At 40.5% G+C, this 26040-nt stretch overlaps 1 protein-coding gene across 2 annotated transcripts; it reads left to right on the top strand.

The window, feature by feature from the left end:
* Positions 1–347: 347 nt before the first annotated feature.
* siah1 (siah E3 ubiquitin protein ligase 1) lies at positions 348–25187 on the top strand. Of its 2 annotated transcripts, none has more exons than XM_026927383.3 (3): positions 348–683; positions 13672–13728; positions 23062–25187. In XM_026927383.3, the coding sequence occupies exons 2-3, from the start codon at positions 13719–13721 to the stop codon at positions 23898–23900; spliced, it is 849 nt and encodes a 282-aa protein (XP_026783184.1). In that variant the 5' UTR covers positions 348–683; positions 13672–13718; the 3' UTR covers positions 23901–25187. The 2 variants fall into 2 exon arrangements, with proteins under 2 accessions (XP_026783184.1, XP_026783183.1); XM_026927382.3 differs by lacking the exon at positions 348–683 and adding an exon at positions 8315–11019.
* The last annotated feature ends 853 nt before the right edge of the window (positions 25188–26040 follow it).

The following is a 26040-nucleotide window of genomic DNA, read 5'->3' on the forward strand; positions in this document are numbered from 1 at the left end:
AGCTCCAGGGTTTCTGGCTGGATTCTGATCTCGGGTTGCTCTCTGTGTGGCGTGTCTTTGCATGTTCTCCCCCTGACAGTGTGGGTTTCCTCTGGGTTCTCCGGTTTCCTCCCACCTCCCAGAAAACAGGCCAGCAGAAGACTTGGCTAAGATAGATGCTGTGTTCGACTTAACTCGTAATTAGGAAGCTGAAACTTGGAATTTTGTCATTTTTGTGTTCAAGCTACAAAGTGGGGAGGAAAAAAAAAGTAACCTTTGATCCCTATGTTTTGATATGCAAATGAGCACGACTATTCGATGAATATGCAAATTAGCCAGTGTGATCTGGCTGTGTAAAGTAGTAGCGCTGCTGTCGCACGCAGGGTGATCAGGGAGTCTGTTTACGTCCTGAGCACAAGTCATGTAGCCCACATTCTGTGCCAGCAGCATGACTCCAGAGCAGTTGTAATCAGAGGTGCATCATCTGGCTGGATGTGGTAAGAAGTGGGAGCACAGCGCCGCCCGCAGCCTCGTTACCAAACTATTTGAGTCGGTGAGTGCGCGAGCCCGAGGCTGCCGGCAGCCACAGCGACTTCATTGTAGCTCCGCTGCGAATGTGGACATCCAAACCGCCAAACCATAAACAGCGGGCGGATTATCCGTGTGGGTTTTAATAGCACAAAGACAAGGATATTTATCTAGAGGTAAGTTCTGGATAATTGTACGTGTAACGTGCTTGGTTTGAGCTAACGGGGTTACCTTTCTGTTTCGAACAACGGCTGGCTAACGCTAGTTAGCTTCGAGGCTAATGACGATAGCTTGTAAACATGGCAGATTAGTTTGTCACTATAGCATTCGTGAGGCTGGCTGCTGGCGCAGTGAGTAACCTCTGTCTCAGCTGTAGCATTAAAAAAAAAACAATACAAATATATTTCTTTCTCTTTGTGTGTGTGTGTGTACAAACCTGGGCCTGTTTATTATTTTTTTCTACCCTGCTAAGTTGGCTAATTAAATGGTTTCCTAAGCTCGCGGACTGCTAGCTAGGTATGGTTTTGTTTATACAGCTAGCTATGTAGCAAGCTGGCCACCTCCGCATGCAGCTCTGAAATGACACTAAAACAGTTTCTTGTTGATAATGTGATAATGTCCTTTAATGTCCATGCTACATGTAGCAGCGGCCTTGATATTTGTGCTAGCTAGCTTGTTGTATTGCCTGCCAGCCAGCCAGCATACGACCCTCTGACCCAGAATAATAATGAGGCAGGAGCAGTCTGAGTGTATATGAGTGTATAATGAAAATCGTGACTAGCTGGCGATTATCCCATGCATTTAACCCGGCTCAGGTTCTGTATACCTGCTGTACTGCAGCTCACGACACGATTCCTGAAGGTTTGTAACCTGTTGTTAGGAACAACAGCCACACACAGCGTCTATATCATTCTGCTTCGTGAAATAGAAAATAACAGTCCTGTAAGTAATAACTGACCAAGGCGACTGTTAACACCCTGCTGGATTTAACACAGGATCGTGCTACATGGATGTATTATTTGCATCTTGGTGCTAATGTTGCCAGTGTGATCGATTGTTTTGTTTACACAGCAGCTGTGATTTCATCCGATGCCCTGCTTGCATCCTTGCTGCCTATGGGCTCCATATTGAAGCCATGAATCAGAAAGAGTGTCAGTTTGAAGCTTGTATAACTCGGATTGTTGTATTCATTACAGAAGCCAATGCCTGCTGATGGGTAATCAGTGATAAGATGGCGCAGGTCAAGTATCTATAACGACTACCAGTCTGTTTACTGAGCTGTTTTGCTGCGACATTCAGGATCTATGGCACTGTTTGTGTTCAAGTTCATGTTCATTTACTGATCAACACAGCAACCTGGAACACAGTTCACATACCCCCATCAGGGTGGTAAATTGCATAAGGTATTTATTTTGGACTTGTTTCCTAGAGCGAGTCAGGTTAATGAGCTTTATAAGTGTGGTCACTGTGGTATGCTCAGTATGGTATCCAAAACTGGTAAAAAGCTGCTTATCTAACCATCTTGAGTTTTCTAAATTAGACCAAAGTAGTGTAGCACAGGGTTCGTTACCTGACTTGTGCAGACCCAGCGAAGTATTTTGGTGAACAGACTGAGTACTTGAAAAAATATTTGTAGTAGACTTGAAAATGTGATGGAGGAAAATCTGACCCTAGTTCAGTGTCTCTAGATTTCTAACTATTAAGCAGCTCATCTCCTTTGCATGCGATTGGTTAATCCTTTAATTATGTAGATTATTTTGCTGAGAGCAGATCATCAGACTAGAAGCTAGCTACAAGGCTGGAGAAGTTAAATTGGAGCAGGAAGAATTTTTGTACATTTTTCGTTTTTTTACCGTCGTGTCATGCGTTTGATACTCAGACCTGGCTTGTTTAAAGAAAAGTCAAAGGCAAAAATGGAATATTTAAAGATCATTGGACAGAGAAATTGTAGATCACCGACTACAAAACAGATATCTGTTTAGAGTCCGTAATGTTAGTCAAAAGTGGTGGCATGAAGCGCTTCTTACGCACAAATCACAGCCAGGTTGTGTTATTTATAGCCATAAACAAATCATTAACAATTGGAAATGACTGTTAACCAGATTTCTGTAAGCAGGGAATTTTATGTAACTGAACTTTCACAAATTTTACCTGGTTTAGCAGCAGATGACCATTTAGGAAAAGGCTATTAACTGTGTGTCATTTGTTTGGGTAGCATCTGCTGCCCTCATAGAGCGAGTGATTGAGTTGTATTGATTGTGTGACGCCAGCTCTTAACCTTCCATATGATAATCACTTAAATTGGATTATTCTTGTACGAGGCTCAGTGGAGTCATTTTGCATTGTGACACTGGTTAACTAGTTCATGTGTTCAGGATCAGTCTGCCCCTCGGCTTTTTGCAGCCTCACTAGCAGCTGCACATGCCGAGCCACGCACAGTTGGCAACCTCTCACCAAAATGACAGCTGGTTCTTTTGAGCCCTTTGACAACTTCTGCGTCCTTTTGCTACTCTCCCTTTTATATTGTTTCCCTCTGTTGCATCTCAGAAGGAGCTGTCCTCTCACATACACACATGCTAAATATCATTTCTGTTACTCCCTCGTCTAACAAGCGTACCCACTGGATAATCACTGGATGGTCATAATACTAGTTGGCCATCTGTTCAACTGCAACAAATAAAGACCATCCTATTGTGTGTGACTTGAAGGTGGGAGGGTTTTGCCTTGTATATAACAGTGTAGTTTTCTCTTGATTAAGTAGAATTTGGTTCTCTCATTTAGACAAGAAATTGCTTCTATTTGATAAGCAATCTGACAACATATTATTACCATTCTTGAAGTGAGGTTCCTGATTTATGATGTGTATCATGACACTTAGCAAACCAGCAGTAACACATTAAACTACAAATCTATAGCTTTAAACTAAAACAAAATATTTAACATAGAAAAGGATGACAGATGAAACAATCTAACAGTGACAGTAACAGTGGAATTGATCAGTATTATAAAAATATCGACTATACCAGCTATAATCATGTAAAAGGGTATTGTGATCATTTATAGCACATTGTTACATTATTGCCCTCTTCTAGTCTGGCATTTTGCATCTCATAACAGCAATAGAACTTGAACATGACCTGTTCATGGCCTTACTAACTGTACATAGTACTAACTGTGTCTTTGCCTTGTTGTATCTTACATCTGTATGGCTTATACAGAAAGTCATTAAATCGAAACTGAACAGGTTGCGATAATCCAATGCCAAGAGGTTATCTCCTCGACTGAAAATTTATTTTTTTTTTTTTCTGGTCATGATGTTTTCTCTTAATAGCAACAATATCATGTCAGTGTGTTCCCTAAAGCCCTTGAAAAATACTGGGACACAATATTTAGGCCACGGATGTGCCTTACAGTTAAGAATATGCCTGTTCTTACATCCAGCAGCTTTAATGTAAAGATTTCGGAATTTCATGCTGCTTCTTGTTGTGTTGTTCTGCATCCTTCTCCACTGCACAGATAAAAGGTCCACATCCCAATCTGTGTGAACACACAAAGTGTGCTAAGTAGTATGCCTAAGTAGTAATGACACCAATGGTGTACTGATAAACTGTTTAGTGTGGTGGTATGCGGTTTGGGACGTGGCCCATGTATTCATAAGGATATAATTATCAGCTTTCTCTTTATTACAACAGCATTATGAGAATAAAAACTCCATTGTGCACATTAGTCTGACTGTAACAGTTACTGAGTACCAGGTGAAAGAGCAAAAGCTCTCGGTTGCTCCACTGTAATCTCACAGCTCATGTCTATCTGTGTTGGAGTTGACTCTGCTCATATTAAACACTGATAGATGCTAGCTAGCCCATTAACCCTAGTTTTGTCAGCACCTAATCTGTGTTTTTGTTCTCTAGGCACAAGCTGGATAGTGTTGATACACTCATTAAAACAGAGCAGTAATTGTTGCACATTGATTTTCTTTCTTTCTTTTTTTTTTTTTCCAAACTTTAAATGTTTGTAAAAGAGAGTGTAGCTATTGGTATACAGGTAGGCAGAGTTGTTTACTTGTTTACTGTCAGCCAGCTCTGTGCTTGTAGTGTACCTCAGGTGCCTCTTTGCAGCCAGCCTGTCCAGCTTTCATGTTTATTTCATCAAAGCTAAACATTTTTAATGCTAAATGCTAAAGATTTTGTCACTGAAAGATGTTGGTCTTTTTTGCATTTGGTGATTGATCATAAGATTGTGGGTATCATCTGCCACCGAGAGAGAGAGAGAGAGAAGGGGGGAGAGAGAGAGAGAGAGAGAGAGAGATGCACACCCTGTTCGGTCACATGGTGTACTGCATTAGTCTTCTAATGGTTTCAGCTGCACGTTACCTTAGCAAACTGAGTGCTGTGCTCTCCACACATATCACGTTACCAGGCGGGGCACTAATGGTCTCTCTCCATGCAACGGATCTGTTCACGATGAAGAGGAGGTAATAGCTGGGATGGACTCTGTAATGAACTGCGTAGTAGACAGTACGTTCTGCTTCATTTGGTTTCAGACAGCAGTTGAAGTAGGTGTGATTGCTGTAGTCCTACCATTTTGGTGCAGCCCTGTCTGTAAGGCAAAGCTGTGAAGTCAGTTCATAAAAATGGTATTTATACATTTTAACTTTACACTTTGAGAACCATAATAATAGTTATTTGATATTTTCAAGTTTTTGAGTGATGACTCTGGTTTTGCAGAGTCAGTCGTCTGCAGTCCTTTTGGGTGTGATTTAAATAGGATGTCTCTTTTTGTGGCCTTAATGAAATTAACTGATTAAAAATTAGAAAGAGTTGTCATTCAGCTAGTCTAGTTAAGTAGCTAGCTAGGATAAATCCACATGCACTTAGCATTGAATTAAAGGCACAGAGGGCAGAAGATAGTTACGCCACAAGCAGCATCAGTTTATATTTTGAGGTTATGTTGTTCTTGCCATTCAACACAGAAATATGTATTACACACATTTAAGAAGTGGATTTGAATCAGTTAGCTTGTATGTAGTTAGAACTGTTTTTTAATTTTCTTAACGTGCACAATATGCATCGATCAGCCATAACATTAAAACCACTGACAGGTGAAGTGAATAACACTGATTATCTCATTACAATGGCTGGCAAGGGGAGGGATATATTAGGCAGCAAGTGAAAAGTCAGTTGTCGAATTTGATGTGTTGGACGCAGGAAAAATGGGCAAGCGTAAGGATCTGAGCGACTTTGCTAAATTGTGATGGTTAGACGACTGGGCCAGAGCATCTCCAAAACGGCAGGTCTTGTGGGGTGTTCCCGGTACGTAGTGGTTAGTACCTACTAATAGTAGTCCAAAGTAGGACAGCCAGTGAACCGGCGACAGAGTCATGAGCCCCCAAGGCTCACTGAAGCGCGTGGGAAGCGAAGGCTAGCCCGTCTGGTCCGATCCCACAGAAGACATCATTTACATCATGTGGATGGTTGGGTGCGTGTGCATCGCTTACCTGGGGAAGAGATGGCACCACAATGCACTGTGGGGGAAAAAGGCAAACCGGCAGAGGAAGTGTGATGCTCTGTCCAATGTTGTGCTGGGAAACCTTGGGTCCTGGCATTCATGTGGATGTTACTTTGACACGTACCACCTTTCTAAACATTGTTGCAACAGTATTCCCTAATGGCAGTGGCCTCTTTCAGCAGGATAATGCGCCTTGCCACTCTGCAGAAATTGTTCAGGAATGGTTTGAGGAACATGACAAAGAGTTCAAGGTGTTGACTTGGCCTCAATTCCCCAGATCTCAATCCAATCAAGCATTTTTGGGATGTGGTGGACAAACAAGTCCGATCCATGGAGGCCCCAACTCACAACTTGCAGGACTTAAAGGATCTGCTGCTAACGTCTTGGTGCCAGATACCACAGCACACCTTCAGAGGTCTTGTGGAGTCCATGCCATGACGGGTCAGAGCTGTTTTGGCGGCACAAGGGGGACCTACACAATATTAGGCAGGTGGATTTAATGTTATGTTATGGCTGGTTGGTGTATATTTTTAGCATATGTTGTGTGTCAACTCCCGTCAAAGGTGCTGGGTGTCAATCCCAAAAAGAGCCGATTCCCTGATTCCAGGCATTTAAACTTCAAAGTCATCTCCAAAGCTTTGAAGCTGATTCCACACACTGAAAATGATTCGCCTTGTGCAAACCTGGCAAGCAAAATGAATTTACTATCAGCGTGTTTTGATTAGTGAGACAGCCAGTGGATATTGGCCTTTCTTTTGAATTTGACTGCTTGGAATTAAACAGATCAGGCTTTGAAATGTAGGTAAGACCCAATGTTTGAGACCACTGTCGTATAGTGGAAAAAAAAGTACGCAGAACTCATAAAAATGTATTGAATGCCAAGACCTTATTAGCCTGGCTCTGACTTGGTTGACGTAATCACTTGATAATAGTCCCATGCCATGATGGATTGTGTAATAAATGTAAATAATCTTGTACTGAAACCCCACCACATGACCCTGTAGTGAGAACGCACTCTCTAGGTCTACACTGTACTTTACTTTTTGGGTGTGGGCCTACATACAATATAGACAATACTGGTTGCATATTTCCTAGTTTTCTAGTTTAGAGATCTGTGATCTGTACAGACAGGTGAGCTGTACTTCACTGAGCAGGAAATGTGTGACTTTGTATGCCATTTCCCATTTGTCCTAGTTTAACACTGAACCTGTTCTGAGATATATTTATACTGGAATCTTTAACCCACTAGAAAATGGTGGTTCTATTGGAGCTGTTGTAAAAAAAAAAAAACCAAAAAAAAAAACCTAGAGCATTATTTTTAAACATATAAGCCAGTGTGAGGCTTAAGCTACCTCCTGTCCATTCTCATATATTATTAGTCGTCTTACTGCTCTTAGTCTCAGCCTTTTCAGCTGTAGGCCTGAATGGTTCTGAGCAAGGAGAGAAACTATTCCGATAGTGTTTCCACACAAGCAGGGTTAAGTCCTGAATGCTTTCAAACCATTTTAGTTTTTTTGGCTAGGTAGTTAGAAGGTTACCCCTCGAAATTCCTACTTGGGAACTCGGAGTAGTCTTCTCAACTATGACTTCCTTATACATCACTCATCACAGCTGGCTAGCTTGTTCCTAACAAAAGACGAACATGGAGTCATCCATCTTTTTTTTTTTTTTCTCCAGTTTTTTTCTTTTTTTTCTTTTTTGTACCTTAAACACACACAAGTTGAAAATGACATCATTACAACTTCCCACTTCTAAGGTAAGTCAAATGCAGCATAAGTATTAGCCCTTGTTCAGTGCGCAGTAAAAATGGAGGCACTTGTGCCATTTATCATCTGGGTGTATTCTAAAATTCAAAAGCAATTAAAAGAAGGAAATGAACAAATGTTTGGTAGGCCAGCACCCTCCTGTTAGACTCTAGTCACTTCAGTCATTCAGATGAACATTGGCTCAAAAAGATGCCTGTATAATGTCAGCCATTTAAGTTGAACTTTGCTAATCGCCTTATGAATAGACTGGTATGAAATGAATAGACTACACCCTATTTCAGCTGAATGGCAATCATAACCATCATAATGTACACCTAAATAAACAACAATTAAATAAATATAACCGTCATAATGTACACCTAAATAAACAACAATTAAATAAATATAACCGTCATAATGTACACCTAAATAAACAACAATTAAATAAATAAAGCCATCATAATGTACACCTAAATAAACAACAATTAAATAAATATAACCGTCATAATGTACACCTAAATAAACAACAATTAAATAAATAAAGCCATCATAATGTACACCTAAATAAACAACAATTAAATAAATACCACCCAAGTAAACAATCTTCTTTATTTCCAGCTGTTTGAAATTAACTATCTGATGGCATTACCTAATGAAAGGTTATTAAACTGTCATGTGCCCTGGTGGTAGTTAAAAATGATAGTATGCAGCATGCCGACAGAACGGATCTGTCCATCAGTTTCAAGCAACAAAACAATATGTAGGTCTTAACTGAAAGAAAGAAAAGCAAAATATGTATTGTGGATTTAAACTCCAGTCCCTCAATGAACTTGGAGATCATAGTCCACTTGATTGTTACCCTTACAACTAGTTTGTAGCATCCTTAAAGAATTTTTATCTGTGCTCAATTTCCCATTTTTTGAATGAATCTGTCAGATGATTACAGTGGCTTTTAAACTGTACAGAAGAAATCAGATTTCATCCAGTCCATAACTAAATGTGTATATATAGACCAGTTTACAAATATCCAACTGATAACATAACCAAGCTCATGCCTGGAGATTATTTATTTTGTTTGAGGTTAGTATTTTTATGAGTTTTTACAGGTGTACCATCATAAACGTTTTAACAAGCCCTGTATAATTATTTCAAACACAGGGCAAACCATTACCTTACTCCCGAGTACATGCCACCATAGCAGCTGTAACCATTCAGTCCTACAATGAGAGAGGTTTGCATGACTCGCACTTTTGCATTTGCCCTTTTGTAAAGGTGAAACTTGAAACAGAAACTGTGATCAGGTGGTCAGTGGCTTTTTAAGAGGGTGCTACGAGTTCTCAGGTTTGTAGTAAGCCTGAGTCATTGATGTTGCTGAAGTGTCATTGTTCTCACCATTCTTGGTAAGTGGGTATTTTCGAAAGGTGAGAGATTCTGGCTTTAAACACCTAAGCATTCATATGGGCTCTTTTTACCACGCTTTTTGTTCCCTGAAAATTTGGCAGAGTTTTTTTGATACCAGTGTGTGAATTTGCTTCTGAGATTTGATTCAGGATTTGATTCAGTAAAATGCAAACAAACTTTGCCAGAAAAAATGCAAAGCTTAGAGTTTTTCCAGGGTGTTTTGACAGCATCGTTCAGTGCAAAAGTCGTGAGCCCAGGTATCTTGGGGCCAGTGGTGGCTCTGGGTTACTGATTAGAAGTTTAGGGGTTCAAGCCCCAGCACTGCCAAGCTGCCACTCTTGGGCCCTTGAGCAAGGCCCTTAACGCTGTCTGCTCCAGGGGCGCTGTGTCATGGCTGACACTGCGCTCTGACCCCAGCTTCCTAACAAGCTGGGATATGCAGAGAAAAAAAATTCACTGTGCTGTAATGTATATGTGACAAATAAAGGCTACTTCTTCTTGTAGCATTTGCTGTTTTTACCACGCTGTAGTCATTAGTGGCATTAACTTGAGCTCCTCAAGCAGAAAGGTCAAGTCTTGGCAGACTTGTGAGTGTGTCTGTTTATACTGAGTGCTATTGGAGTATTTTGGATGTTGAGATACTTGGACAGTGTGATTATTGACGATGGTGTAGTAGTGGAAAAGCATTGTCAGTGTGTGATGAGGCTCTGTACCATAGCTTCTTCAGCCTTGAAATTATTTTTAAATTTGACTTCACCAAAGACTGGTGGATTTATTTTTAAGAGTACTTGATGGTAAAGTGACCTGTCTGAGATTTTTTTTTTGTTGTTTTTAATTAAATGCTTTCTTATAATAAGTAGATTACAGTTACTTTCTAGCTGTTTTCCTGCTGTGCCCTCTTCTGTGGGTTTCGGTGTAGTGCTGCTATATTTGAGTCTCTCTTTGTCTGAGGCACATGGTTAAAGGAGGAGGTGGAGCTGTGTAATCTGACACGAGCCAGGCCCAAAGTACAGCTCAGACACAGCGAGAGAGAGTGAGACGGGGAGTGAGGGGGGGCATTCCAGCTCCGGCTTGTCATTCGACTCCTCAGCCTACAGACTGCATTGGCGAAAGTACATGCAAACTGGACTCTGTTCTTTCTCTCTGTAGTGCTTTGCTGCGATTTTACCCCTGCCCCACCGGGAATACTCTCTTCTTCCTGTCTCTCATTTGGAGTTCATGCAGGATACTTGGGCCTGCCTGGGAGTGGCCCCTCAGTCTGCCGCTGGAATGTGCCTTTAGATGAGTGGGGAAGCTCGCTTTGCTGCTGTTGGTTTTCCTGTCTTCCTCGGCTCTCCCTCTTGCTCCCACTCTCCTTGGGCTCCTTCTTAAGCTTCCTGCAAGGCACTCTGAGCTCAGTATACATTTTTGGATTGCTCCTAGATTCCTTCTTTTTGGGTTCTCCACTGCTCATTGTGCTTTTCCTGGGCTACGCTTTAAAGGTGATTTTTGCCTTTAAGCCACACATCTACTTTGTAGCAGTCAATGAACAATCATTTGGATAACTCGAAGGGTTTTGCATGTGTGTGGGTAAGTGGCCAGGCCTCACCCTCAAGTGTCCCGAGAGTATCTGGCAGTGGACCTGAGAGAGCTAGTGGAGCAGTATTTTTATCTGAGCCAGCACTGAGTGAGCATATCGGATATTGGACTGGTTGGCGGCCCTCTGTTATGGGCTGTTTTGTTTCTATGGAAAGAGCGCAATGAAGAGTCGCTGTGATCCCCATGTCTCCCACCGCTAGGCTACAGCCTGTCTACTCATGGAAGGGGGTGTTCAAGCTCTTCACATGCGTAGCTGCCCGAACGGCCAGCAAGCCTAAAGGTAACACAAGCCCAGTGCGTGCTCACTGACTCTTCTGTTTTAGCTCTGGCTGTCAGACAGCCTGTATGGAATGTTGTCTGTTTAGGTCTCCTTCAGACATCATCCTATAAACCCATGACTAGGGCTTCATGTTCATATTGGAATGGAGTGAAATCTTACTAGCAGGCCTCATCTGGGCCTGACCTCTAGGTAAATTCCAGCAAGGTAGCCACTGTCTGTGTGTGCGTGATCGTGCTTATGCTAGACTGAGAGTTTGAAAGACAAAGCAGGAGCATTTCCTTGCTTGCTGTAATTTGCTTTTTCCTGGTTTGCTGTAAGATTCCAGTCCTCTCTGACACAGAGCTACTCTGCTTTGTTTTTCCCCTGTTTGTTTGTGTGTGTGTATGTGAGTGTGGCCACAGGAGAAAACGAAACTTTCATTTACACACATGCATTTGTTGTTACGCCGCATATCCTTGACAATTATTGGCACTTTTCATGAACATGAGGAAAAAAATTAATAGGCCCATATAAAAAGAATGCCACATGCAATAAGTAATAAGGTTCAAGTCCAGATATTGAGGCGGTCATTGCAAAGTGCCGTCTCTAGCTATTTCTAACTAATTTTTCTTTTTTATGTTTTATGTGGGTTTTTTTTATATTGTATTCCTTATATCCCATTACCTGATTTGCACAGGTCAACAAGCATCTGTCTCTCTTGTATTGAATGTTCTTTAGTTTTTTCCATGTTAACACGTGACAGAGATATTACATGTATGCAGCCTCATATTTATACCCCAGGGAAACAAGACATGAATTGAGAGGAACTAAGAGCATATTAAAAAGAATATTTTACTGAACAATTCATTGTGTGCATTACTTAAAATATTCTGTAGGAGCAATAACTTTGATTTAAACTTGTTTTTTTTCTTTAAGAAAATACTATTAGTTAAAAACAAATTTGTTAGAACAAAGATAAATAGTTTCATTTATCGTGTGAGTGGACAATTTAAATGATTGTGTGTAATGTTTGTTTTTATACTTTTTTCCCTCATTTTTATGGAGTGCCAATAATTCTGGAGAGCACTGTAATGTAACTGTGTACTGTAGTAACATTAAGTGTGTTTAGTAGTAAACAGTCTAATCTGACAATACAGTAAAGACAAGCAGGAACACGCCTGCCCACTAAGAGAATGCCGATTCACTCACTGTATCACATACATCTCTAAGAATAGTGCACCTCTTTAATCTTTCATCTTTTGCTTCTGAGTTTCAATGTATGCATGTCAGATAGAACTTGAATTGTAGAACTACATTTTCTTATATAGTGATATTGTTTTTGTGCTTTAAAATGGGTTTTCTGTGTTTTATACTCAATGTGTATACCAAAAAAATCCACTACTTTTCACTTTTGTTGATAAGATTTGTAGCACTATGACTGCGTCTAAGCTCAGTAATTCGTTCATTCATTCATCTTCAGTAACTGCTTTATCCTGGTCATGTCACATGTTTTTGCCAAAAGTATTAAAACGAAAAATGACACAAGGATTCATAAGTGTGCTCTGACAGTGATGTGGAAATATGGCGACACTTGGGTCCTATCATAAAACACTGTTCATAGTATTGGGTTGTACTGCCAGAGTGGTGGACTCAAAAGCAGTACAGCTTGTGTCATGTTCAGGCACCTCCTCATGAGAGTGTAATAAAACAAATTAAAATAATATTATCAAATAAAACAAAAAAACACACCACAAAATTACATGCCTAATCAGCAGCCATGATAAGTGAAGTCCAAGCACGTTCATAACGCACACAAAAGCCGCAGATTGGTGTATCAGAGTTTTCAAAAACATGTGTTTTTCATGTCCACCCATAAACAGTGAAAATGACAGTTTTCATTGTCCGTGACCAAAAATGTTGTTTTCGTGTGGATGGGAGGCCAAAACACAGAGAAAAATCTGCATTTTTTTTAAACACGTCCATAAATGCACGTGTGGACAGGGTCTAAAACTTAAAAACTTAAATCTGACCCTCATCGGAGAAATGCTAGGAGTAACATGCTGTATTAATGTTTTTGACTGATGAGTACAAGGAAATACAAAGTCAAGTAATTTTTCATCAGCTAATCATTAGCCAGGTTTAAAGTCAAAAGCTGTTAAACTGCTGAATGTTTTACCCAGAACTTTTGATCCATCACTATACTAAAATATTAAAAACACTAATCTAAAAAGTAGTCAGTGTGCAAGGCTTGGCCCATATTGCACTGTGACTTAGTCTGGGTGCCATGAGAGAGTGTGTGTGTGTGTGTGTGTGTGTGTGTGTGTGTGTGTGTGTTTTCATATATTTGTAGAAAAAAGGTTTTCCCACTCTTTACAAACTGCTCCATGTTCCAACTTCATTTTTGTTTCATGTATGTAGTGTGAATCGTGCTTCTCCATCAAGTTTAGCCTAATTTTAGGGGAAATGTTATGTTTACTTGTCCGTGCAAGTCTCCGCGTTCATAACCTGTCATACTCAAGGCTGATTGTAACATGGCTTCATCTTTCAGGTAAAGCCAGTCTTGTTGAATAGAAAAGGTAACTTGCCTAACGGCAGCTGAGCACATGGGTCACCCGACAGAGCTCAGGCAGTTTGTTTCATTATTTATTCCACTCTTTCTCTTTCTCTTTGCAGAGGTCCACACATTTCAAGAGAAGAAAATAGCCTTACTGGGGAATCATATGGACGAAGGTAAGGTGTTGATCTACTTTAACTTTTGCTACATCTCCACCTTTTTGTGTGAGTTATCTGAATGGTAGTTTTTTCTTTAGATTCTAAAGATGTTTTAGCTTAAATATGTGGAGGAAAAAGAAGTCCTGGAAAATGCTACAGTTGTGGTGGAAATTGGGGTGATGGAGAAGGAGGGGACCAGATAATTGAAGAGTGTGTCCTTCACTGTGACTTGGCCCTGTAATCTCCTTCCTTCACCATCTGGAGGAGCAGGGCAGATCTGTGCCATCAAACCCTTGTGCCCTGTGACCCACTGTTGGCACTTTCCACCTGGGGTGCACTGATACAGTGTGTTGTTTCAGCCTGCCCTCACCACACCACCAGCCCCTCTCTTATCTCTCTCTTAAACCCACTGTTCGCTACTGGTGCTGCTAAATGACTGTCTGAACATGCCAGAGTTGTGTGCCGGCAAACTCCTGCAACACTGTAGTATAATAACAGCAGACCCTTAACCATTAAAATGTTCTTTCCTAAAAAGGAATTCTACCAATTAACAAGAAGTATTGCGTTACAGATAAAGGATTGCTCACAGCAGCAGTGATGGGAAACAGGTCTGTTTAAAGCGTCTAAAATTATCTCACAAAATGGTTATGAAGTGGTTTGCCTTAAGCCTTAGAGATTATTTGATCATGTGTGTATATAGCAGATCTAAGTATTTGTTGGTTACTTCAGTGCTTTGCTGTGATTCATGTTTGCTGCATGCACGTCCCACCCCGTAACCGCAACAGGCTTTTGTGGCGTTGTTGTAGTTTATAGCTTGGGGACATACATGCGGGATGTTGTGAAGAAAAATAAAACAGATTTTTACAGATTTACCACAAACTTTTATTTACTTGCAGGGTTGGACTGAGAAATATAATCAGCCTGTTTACTTGCTTTAAAATGACTAGTATTAAAGCATAGAGTTACATTAAATCCAACATGTAATAACACATAAATGAGAAAATTATAGCCATCAAAAACAATTTAAAAAATCTTTTAAAAATTTAAATAATTTAAACTATAAAATTGTGTAACACGACATTACTGCGGCAATCTGCTGTTACTTTCACCCCTCATAGATATAAAAGCACCCTTATTATTTCTTACCTTTCTTTAGCTAGTTAGGCTAGGCCACTGAGTATCTGCTTTCTCAAAGCTGCTCTTGCCATCATTGCATTCACCAGCAGCCAATTTAGAATAAAAGTTCATTTATTTTTGAAAACCGTGCTGCATCTGCCAGAGCCGATTTTCTTTTGTTTTGCAATTTCTCCCCATCGCCTTTCCGCCTTTTCTTCTGCATTGTCTAGTCTGCATGCTTCCACAAACACAGGAAGTTGATAATCAGAACTTGGCAGACTGAACTAATCACAAGTAGCGTCTTTAAGTGGTAGCATCATGGAGCAGACCATCGGGAAAATTCCCGAACTTCCCAACGGCCAGTCCACCTCTGTTTACTTGTGTTGTCAACATGGACAAACTTTAAAGACCAGAGTTGCTTCACTGGTAACAGAATAATCTGTCTTTGTGTTCATGACCAGGCACATTACTGATAAATGTTTGTTTTTCAATGTGCAAATTATGCTGAAATTTTGAAAAATCTGTGGATTACTACCAGTTCTGGAAAGAATCAGTGCCGTTGGATATGAATCAAATATTCATCACCTACAGTGTCATTGTTAATGTAGGGTAGACAAAACAATGCAACACGACAGACCACACATTATCAAATTAAGCACCTCGTACACCAATGAACAAACCCAAGATCTCCATGGAATTGGTTAAGTAATGAAGTCTGACCTCAAGCCACATTCTCAACTGGTGAAGCAGTCAGCCAGACCGCATGGTGACGTTTGACATGTAGACATGTAGAATGCTGAGGTGACTTGTAGTAGAGCAAGCTGAGCTTCTCAAAGGTCAAAGTTCTTTGTGCTCTTTTGTCGACCCTTGTGTTTGTTTGAGCTTCGTCCTGTCAGGTCTGATGAACAATCTTCGCGGTCTAGGGTTTTGTCAATCAAAGAATAGAATACTAGTCTAATTATAGAGTTTTAAGAAGGGGTCTGTAATATAATACTCTTCATGATACTACTGGTCTAACTTTAAAGTTGATTTTGCCATATCACAATGTTTTGATGTAAGAACGAGTCATTAGTGCTTGACACGCAACAAGAAACAAACATTGGTATGAGTGCAGAGAGGAAGCTCACTGCTGACCCTGACAACAAATTAGTTCTTAAAAGAGAAGCTACATCAGTAATATGGAAGTGATTCAGGCTCCAAAAAGTTGGGCATTGCTGGTTTGTTCTTCTGTGATAAAGCAACTGCAACACAATGCAGAGGTGGAGATTATGGGTAAGCGTGGCACACAGAGCTGCACCGACATGTTAGCATGAAGTCCTCCTAACAGCTAACAGCTTGTTGTTTGTATCTATGGTGCCATGCATCAAAATAAAAATTTCATCACATCTGCCATAGGCTGGGTACATGCTCCTTCTACTTTTTTTTTTTTTTTGTTTGTTTTTTTTTTGGAAAATGTAGTGTGTTAAAATCTTAAACATAATAGCTCGCAATAGAAAAAATAGTTAAAGGCTTTTGATAAACTTATCAGTTAGTTTTGTGGAGTGTTGTCTGTAATAAAATGTCTCCTCTATGATAAAACTCCTGCCTCTGACAGCTATTGATTAACAGCATGAGTGAGGTTCTCTCAAGTTTATTTTCTTGTATTTCATGTCACACATGTCGATGTGGTCAAATTATAGTTTTCTGTGAATAAATTCATAATATTGTGGAATATACAAATATAAAGTGCAAAGCATTATACTGGCTGCACCTGTCATTATAAATTAAATAGTAAGTAAAGACACGCAATTCTGAAAAATTTGACACATTCATCATTCTGTGATGGCCAGAATTGTGGATTTAAACACTAGGTACATTGACATGCTTCAATACATGAACTGCTTAAAAGAAAATGCCACCCTGAGACACATTAAATATATTGAAATGTATTTTCGTTATTCCTGTGAGCAGTGGAGAAAATCTGGACTCCAAGTCTCAGAATTGAGTGCACTAAACAGTGCAGATGGGCTGAGTTACGACAGAGGCTCAGCTAGTTAGTGATCTACAAGATGATGAGCACGATGGCATTGATCAAGCTTAGAGGTATAATCTGAGGCACAGTGTACAGTTGAGGATATGAGAGAGTTGAAGAGACTAAAGGATTAAAGTGCTTCTGCATCACTCTCTTTAGGTAGAGATGAATTCCCACTGGCACTTCTACCAGCCAGTAGTGGAATGGTATTATGAGTAATGTAGGAAGCCGTTGAAAACAAAGTGAAAATAGACTAGCATGTCAATGAATGTGCTGGATTTTTCATTTAATTCTGCTTGGTCCAGATACAGAATGAAAACATGCACTAAGACCACACATGCTTGCAGATATGCAGTGTCAGAAATATAAACCAAGCCTCAGTCGTTGTTTATATTTAAACAACAATGTGTAAAGGTTGCATTTTATTACATTTTGCCCTTATTATAAAGGAGCTGAGGTATAGTTTATAATTACATTAGATTACATTATTTATAATTACATTACATTAGCCTTTGCTTTTTTTTTTTTTTTTTTCTTTTTTTTTCTCCTCATTAGTGGATGTAGCAGTATTTCAAGAAAAGTAAAAGAAATCTTGGTAAGCTGAAACTGTTAACTTATAGTGTGCTTTGACAAGCACCATTCACTTCTGTATGGTGTTTATATTCCTACATAATAACTGCCAGTCTTATTCAGACTAATCATTCAGGTTCTGCTCGACCTCAACATTGAGTTTTAGATTCTTTAATGGTTTTGGTGTTTGACTGCTGCTTCTGTTCTATAGTTTGTTTATGAAGATTTCATAACAGGAAGGTCAGAGCTGTGTGTAGATTAGCACAAAACATCAGCAGTAGCGTATTACACAGCTAGCCTGTAACTGAATGTTACTGCTATACTGCAAATCATGGATCCAAACTGTACATAGTTCTAGCTCTGCAGTTAAAATATGAAGGCAGAGAGAACTGACTGTATGGATGAATGGTTATGTAAAAGTACACTACTGAAGTTCATGCCTGTTTCCATATTAACTGTAATGTGATTAACTGATTACACTTATTTGCTGCTGTTGTACCAACGTTGGGTCAGTTATGTCACACGGCTCACATACATCAGCAGGCAAACTCTTAATGCTCACCTTCTAACAGCTAATGCATGAAGTGAAAGAATGCTTCCTGATTAAAGGAATAGTTTGCACGTTTTTTCTCCTAACTCAAATGAAGTCAGTTAGCCAAGACAGTTCTTCCTTTTCTTAAGGCTGTGTTTTGGCTCAAAGTACATGTAATACAAAGAAAGAAAGAAGTCTTGTATTAAGAATGTATAACCACTTAATCAAACACAATTGGAAAATGGAATTTCCATATAAAATGTGAGTTGTGTAATCCTCCACTATTCCAATTCCATTTAAAAAGGAGCCTTCGTATATGTCCTGAATATTCATGTTTATTATTTGGTGAGTCGATGACAATAGAGTGCAGCACAAACTCTCATGACCGTCAGGGTGTGTATAGCTTGTAATCATGGTTTAACTAGCCTTGTCATACAGACTTTGATTAGTGCTGATGAAGTGGCTTCCTCTGGGAATACAAGAGTTCCTGTGCTATGTGATAGGCTGCAGACTTTCCACTTGCACAGCAGTTCAGTTCAGCACTTTCCTGGAATAAAGGGTGTGACGGGACTTCTGGGTCTCAGGCAGCTGTTTTTATTACAAAGAGAACTAGGAATGCCTCAGGACAGATACACGAATTGGACTTTTAAAAAGATGGTAATTCAGCAAAAAAAAAAAAAACCCTGACCTGAGTATGTTTCCCAGATCACTTCACTGCTTTTTTTTTTTTTTTTTTTTTTCCCTTTCCTTATTTGGTACTGTTTCATTGACAAGGATGTATATGTAACTGCTTAGCTATTACTTTGTGTTAATAACCTATCCAGGACTTCCAGGATCCATCAGTGGGTTCAAATTTGCATTCCTTATTTTGAAATAATTTGAAAAGCATATGTAGCTACAAGGTAAGATATTTCTTTAATAACTGAATAATAACAGGGAGTTGAAGGTGTTAATCCAGTTTATATTTCATAGACTTATACATAGAAACCAAAATAAAAAAATTAATATAATAAAATGGTCCAAATATGAATAATTTTAGCTGCCATCAGACACAAGTCACTTTTTGCAGCTCTGAGTCAGGTTTCAAGTATTTACTTATGTTTTATAATCACCCAAGTGTTCGAAGCAGGGGTATTTCTAGAAAATTAGAAACCAAAACATCCAGAGATTATAGAGGGATATTTGTAACATTCTTGGAACTAACATTTCCAGTAATTGAGCTCACCTCATAGCTCAGAACTACATGAACCTAGACTACATCTATTTGGTTGAGACAAACCAATGTTTTTAATGGATTAATATCTAATCTCAAGTCTTACTATAAAAAGCTCAAACAATAACTGACAAACACCAGAAATACAAAAGTATTCAACAGACTCTGACAGTGGGTCTGCTTTTGGTCATGTTTTTATTGTGGTTTGAGATGATAATTGTAATTGCTAATCATTTGTATCGTGACACATCTGCGTGCTGCATGCATCTTGGAAAGAGATCTATCAGTATTAATTCCAGCTTGTGTCTATAACCAGAAAGACATAAGTACTGTTTGGATGAGATAAGATTCTCGGAGACACGTCTATGTTGGAGGAGAAAACCTGTAATAATTATGATAGATTTGTACAAGATAAGTGATCACATGGTCCTCACACCAAATATTCTATACATACTACGTACACCTCATATTCATACTTATAGTTTAGACCTGTTTGTTTTGACCTAAAGCTGCTGGGTGTAGGGCGCACTTGATCATTAATAGGTCACTTGACCATAATATGTACACCGATCAGCCATAACATTAAAACCACTGAGAGGTGACGTGATTAACACTGATTATCTCATTATAATGGCACCTGTCAAGGGGTGGAATATATTAGGCAGCAAGTGAACAGTCAGTTCTCAAAGTTGATGTTTTGGAAGCAGGAAAAATAGGCAAGCGTAAGGATCTGAGCAACTTTGATAAGGGCCAAATTGTGATGGCTAGATGACTGGGTCAGAGCATCTCCAAAACAGCAGGTTTTGTGGGGTGTTCCCGGTATGCAGTGGTTAGTACCTACCAAAAAGGAAGGACAACCGGTGAACCAGTGACGGGGTCATGGGCACTCAAGTCTCATTGATGCACATGGGGAGCGAAGGCTAGCCCATCTGGTCCGATCCCACAGAAGAGCTACTGTAGTAAAATTGCTGAAAAAATTAATGCTGGCTATGACAAAGTGTCAGAACACACAGTGCATCACAGCTTGCTGCGTATGGAGCTGCACTGGCATTCATGTGGATGTTGCTTTGACACATACCACCTACCTAAACATTGTTGCAGACCAAGTACACCCCTTCATGGCAACGATATTCGCTAATAGCAGTGGCCTCTTTCAGCAGGATAATGCGCCCTGCCACACTGCAAAAAATTGTTCAGGAGTACTTTGAGGAACATGACAAAGAGTTCAAGGTGTTGACTTGGCCTCCAAATTCCCCAGATCTCAATCCGATCAAGCATCTGTGGGACGTGCTGGACAAACAAGTCCGATCCATGGAGGCCACAACTCACAAGTTACGAGACTTAAAGGCTCTGCTGCTAACATCTTGGTGCCAGATACCACAACACACCTTCAGAGGTCTTGTAGAGTCCATGCCTTGATGGATCAGGGCTGTTTTGGTAGCACAAGGGGGACCTACACAATATTAGGCAGGTGGTTTTTATGTTACGGCTAACTGTGTTATGTTACGGTATGTAGGCTATACCTGTGCTAGGAACTCAACAACTTACCTTAAAGCTTTAAAAGCATCACTTCTTTAAAGGCCCTTTAAAAGTGTGTATATTCATTGTTCTGTTTTAAACTGATATTTGGTTTCAATTTGATTTCAGTGGGAGATCGTGTGCTTTCTGGATTGTCTCCATACTGAAAAACGAGTATGAAACCACTTTTCCAATGGGATATTAAAGAATCTTTACCAATATGATCATTCAGGCAGAATCATACTGTCTATTACCTGGGGTTGCTTCTACTGGTCATTTTGTAGGATGTAAAAGATAGCATAATCTTTCCAGATGCACAGTCTGTTAAAAAATGCTGACATGACAGATTCAGACAGAAGTAAAATCCCAGACATACATTGTTGGGAAGAACAAGAACAAATGTTTTTAACAGGGGTGAATTCAGATCTTTTAATTTTCCATTTGTTAATGGCTGTTTGCCTACTGAGGCATTTTCATATTTAATTATTTAGAAATGCTGATGGTCTAAATGTCCTTAATGTCTTTAAATTCCAGAAATTTGCACAGAATTACTCAGAGATATCTGCCAAGTACATCTGGAAAGTTACTGAACAGTAGATAATATGCAGAACAGTGATGGATCTAGGAAGTAGACTAATTCCAGACAGAAATAATCTGGATTTGATCTATGCAGTAATAATTCAGACCCTTCCAGTAAGCAGTGCAGACTGCACGCATATTTTTGACTCACTTCATTTCAGCGATTAAGTAGCAGTGACTCAGCAAAAATTTGTTTGATTACTCGATTGTTTGGCTTGTAGTTGCATCATCTTCTGTACTGTGACTTTGCCAAGCAAAAGTCAACATCTATTAACAACTCTCTCACTAAACTTGTTTTTCCTCACTACCAGTATCACTAAGCTGTATATCAACAGTGCACACTCCACGCACTCATACATCCTCAACCTATTTTATTTAGGCTCATTCCACTACATCTATGCCAGAGAGGTGGATTTTGCTTATCAGCACTGTCTGCTGCAGTCTTTCTGAGGAGCTGGCACACACTGAGTTGCGGTGTCATTTAACAGAAGGTGGACACTCTGTACTGTTCTCAGTATTCCAGCAGCCCTTCACATATCATGCACACATTGGTTTGATGTGTTCTGGCTTATTGGTGGGTTTTTGGATTTGGGTGTGGAGGGGAACAACATTTTCCCAAAACCTTTTGTCAACCCATATGTTTGGTTTGAAAAGGCGTACACATTGAACAGTTCATTCATGACATATAACGCAAAATAAACACACTGTTGAAACAAAAACGTGAAGGTCATGTGTAGCTTACCATTTAGCCCTCTTCTCCAAGCTTCAGGTTGTGTATTTAGGGCTAGCTAAAGGCCTCTTGTGCTCTGTGCTAATTTTAGCAAGAGATTGAGAAGCTCAGTGAGAGGGATAAAAATACACAGGGCTTTATCACAGCAGATATGTTTACAAGCTGCCTCTAAGCCATGTATGTTCTCACACACACACACACACACACACACACACAACGCTGATTTTCTCCCATAATATCAGCTCGTTTGTCTTTGGCACATCAGTGTTTTGACTGAGACTGATAGCAAGAAAGAAAGAGAGCAAGATGTGTGTCCTCTTCACGCCATGCTCCCGTGAACTGGCTTGTGCTAGATGCAGATGCATTTAGATTACATACAGCAGCACAGTATGAGCACTGGATCACGCCCTGCTTCTGCATGCAGCAGGGAAAAATCCAGCCGTGATCTCAGCCTCCTCTCCACACACACCACAGCCTGTTGCCATAGGAACGCTCCTTCAGCAGGCATGCGCTCTGGAGCCCGCCTATGTTCACACTCTCTATTTCTGCCTTTTACAAAAGTGTAGAAATTGTCCGTGCCAAAAATAGATGCCCCAAGCTCTTCCCTAAGGCCTACGTCTGATTTTATCATAGCAAGTAGAAGACAATGTATGGGAACTGCTGAGTGGAAATAGACAAACGGCTGTGCATTATATGGACAATAAATAGCCCTGCTTTGCTGCCCCAAATCTGTGGTAAATCAGCAGGACAACAGATCATTGAAAGGCAGGATTTGATGTCTTGAGTTTTAGATTCATTAGGAGAAATTTGACTGTATAATTGTAATCCCAGTCTGTGTGTATGATGATGCAGAAGTGCTGCCATGTGTATCACTCACCATTAACTGTTGTTTTTTTTTTTCCCCATTTATGTTGTGCTATTATGTTATTTTTCTCCTTATGGTGTATAATTCTCTGTATCTTCCTCCTTTGTTCTCCCCCTTCTCATTTTCCTGTTGGTATCAACCGCTGTCTCTCATGCCCCTTATACTTTGCCCCATATCTTTTTCTCACTGTCCTTGTTTCTAACTGTCCAATCTTTAGAAATGAGTCGCCAGACTGCCACCGCGCTGCCCACAGGAACCTCAAAGTGCGCCCCCTCCCAGCGTGTGAACACCACAGCCTCTAACAGCGACCTAGCCAGCCTGTTTGAGTGCCCGGTGTGTTTTGACTATGTGCTGCCTCCAATCCTGCAATGCCAGAGCGGCCACCTGGTGTGCAGCAACTGCCGGCCCAAGCTGACGTGCTGTCCGACATGCCGCGGCCCATTGGGCTCCATCCGTAACCTGGCCATGGAAAAGGTGGCCAACTCCGTGCTGTTCCCCTGCAAGTACGCCTCGTCGGGCTGCGAAGTGACGCTGCCACACACAGACAAGGCCGAGCACGAGGAGCTGTGTGAGTTCCGGCCATACTCGTGCCCATGTCCGGGTGCTTCGTGCAAGTGGCAGGGCTCGCTGGACGCCGTCATGCCACACCTGCTGCACCAGCACAAGTCCATCACCACACTGCAGGGCGAGGACATCGTCTTCCTGGCCACGGACATCAACCTACCCGGTGCCGTCGACTGGGTCATGATGCAGTCCTGCTTTGGTTTCCACTTCATGCTGGTACTGGAGAAGCAGGAGAAGTATGATGGGCACCAGCAGTTCTTTGCCATCGTGCAGCTGATCGGCACGCGCAAGCAGGCAGAGAACTTCGCCTACCGGCTGGAGCTGAACGGCCACCGGCGGCGCCTCACCTGGGAAGCCACGCCGAGATCCATCCATGAGGGCATTGCCACAGCCATCATGAATAGTGACTGTCTAGTGTTCGACACCTCGATCGCCCAGCTGTTTGCCGAAAATGGCAACCTGGGCATCAACGTCACCATATCCATGTGCTGAGGACTGTCAGATACACACACGCACATACACACATACACATAGGCATACACTTAAACATTTCACATTCATTGGGCGGGGGGATGGGGTATCTAACCTAGGGAGCTTCACGCTGTTGTACGTTCCAAGTACTCAACAGAACTGACCTTTACCAACGCTTGGCACGTCCAGCAACCGGACATTTTCCCAGGTTCTCAATTTTATGCTACAATATTATAATAAGTTAAATAATTAAACTAATGTATTCTACATTTTTGAGAGCAAATGCCCGCAAAGATGAGCCTTGTGAAGTGGACTTTCTCGCACACGGCTTGTTTGTGAAGATGGGTGAAGGAAAGGCACAGTAGAATTGAGGGTTGGGGTGAACTCTAAAAGATAAACTAGAATTGTCCTGATATATTGTTTCCTTTTTCTTTCCCCGACAGATTGCATTGTTAGTTCAAATGAAACACTAACATTTTTAAGTTGAATTTCCGCAGTTTTAGGTTTTAATCAAGCATTGTTTGGTCTTGTCTGATCCCCTCTCCCCTAAAAAAGATGCTGCAGATATTTGCATGACCACTGGCTGAGGCTTGGTGTGTCCAGATTTCATCTGAAAATTTTAGTAGTTTCTGCCTGAATCATTGTAGAGTTTCTCCTGGGGGTTTCCTCATGAGGAGGGTGAGGGGGGGGGTTATGAGAAGTTTCTGTATGGACTTGATGTGACCACGTCAGGTTTGACGTCCTCAAAGCCACTTTTCCCTCTTAAATGTTTAGCTTCTCCCTACGATAGCCTACTTTTTCTGACCAGGTGCTATTTTCAGCAGTCTTGCGCCTGTGAATGTTAAGTCATTTGAATGGATCGTGCTTTAGTTTGACAGGTAAACACACGCTCGTCTCGGTCATGTGGAAATGGTGATCTCTTCATGCTGGAGACGAGGCTCTCCTGAATATCAGACTAGAAGTGAGCGCAATTTCTACCGTTATTATTGAGATTATTGTTATTTTGTAATGACTTAAGAAAAAGGAATGAACAGGCTGTTGTAACATTGTGGCTAATCTTCAGTGTTTGTATATAGTGTTGTTCTTCAGAAGACCTCATGTCTTTTGTTCTCTTTTTGTAAGTACAGATTTTTTGTTTTGTATGTGTGTCTGTTTTGTTTTTGTGAGGAGTGGGTGAAGAAAACGCCAAAACATCTCTGTGGAAACATTGTACTGTTGCTGGTCCTGGTCTGTTTTTATTTTTGTTTTAATGTTTGTTTTTGTTTGTTTTGGTCTATTTTGCCATTAAATAAATCTATCTTTTTCATACCTTTTGTTTTATGTTTCTTATACTGTATACTTGCGTGGTGGGGTTTTATCCTGAGCTCAGGTTACTGTCTGTATGGAGTCTCGCATGTTCTCTGTGTCCATGTGGGTTTCTTCTGGGTTCTGTGGATTCCTCCCACCTCCCAAAAACAAGCATTTAGATGGTTTGGCTAAAGTCTAATGACTTAATCGCTCCTAGAATTTGAATGATGGAGTGTGTGAGTGATTTAATTAATTAATTGTTTAATAATATTAACCATGTCCAATATACAGTAAAGTTATACTGCATAAGTTAGTACATAATAACATGACAAAAAACAGCATTTCTAGATAAATTATAGCATACATATACTGCTGTGTATTTGTTTGTGCTATGAATGGGTTGTATGAATATTTTACCATGAATATTTTTGGCTCAATATAGTTCAGGAGTTCAGTGCTACTGACTGTGGCAAATGTAGTCAAGATAAAGTGATTTTCAGCCTGGCTTCAGGAAAAGGCAGTACAGGACTGGGGATACGTGTACTTGGGGTGCATCCCAAAACTCTAGCTGATGTCTCTTTGATGCCTCTATCCTCCTTTGGCTCATGACCCAGAAACTGATCGAAGTCGAAGTACCAACTCTTAAGATGCACTCAGAGGAATCAAGGAACGAGGAGAGAGGAGCCTTTGGGATCAAGGAGACACAGGTGCTTTGCAGTAGTGTTTTTTGTTTTGTTTTGTTTTGTTTTGTGTGTGTGTGTGTGTGTGTGTGTGTGTTTTTGTTTGTTTTAGTTTTGGTCTTTTTTTTGGTGTGTGGCATAAGCTATGATATAAATCTTAAATATAAACCTTTCTCCAAAAATTCCAATAAATG

This window comes from Pangasianodon hypophthalmus, chromosome 6, assembly GCF_027358585.1.
Source record: "Pangasianodon hypophthalmus isolate fPanHyp1 chromosome 6, fPanHyp1.pri, whole genome shotgun sequence".
Taxonomy (NCBI): domain Eukaryota; kingdom Metazoa; phylum Chordata; class Actinopteri; order Siluriformes; family Pangasiidae; genus Pangasianodon; species Pangasianodon hypophthalmus.

Coding starts and splice junctions, on each gene's coding strand:
- siah1 (XM_026927382.3), top strand. CDS start 10,923: ATGTCTCCCACCGCTAGGCTACAGCCTGTCTACTCATGGAAGGGGGTG. Junction 11,020..13,671: donor AACGGCCAGCAAGCCTAAAG/GTAACACAAGCC, acceptor TTCTCTTTGCAG/AGGTCCACACATTTCAAGAG. Junction 13,729..23,061: donor GGGGAATCATATGGACGAAG/GTAAGGTGTTGA, acceptor TCCAATCTTTAG/AAATGAGTCGCCAGACTGCC.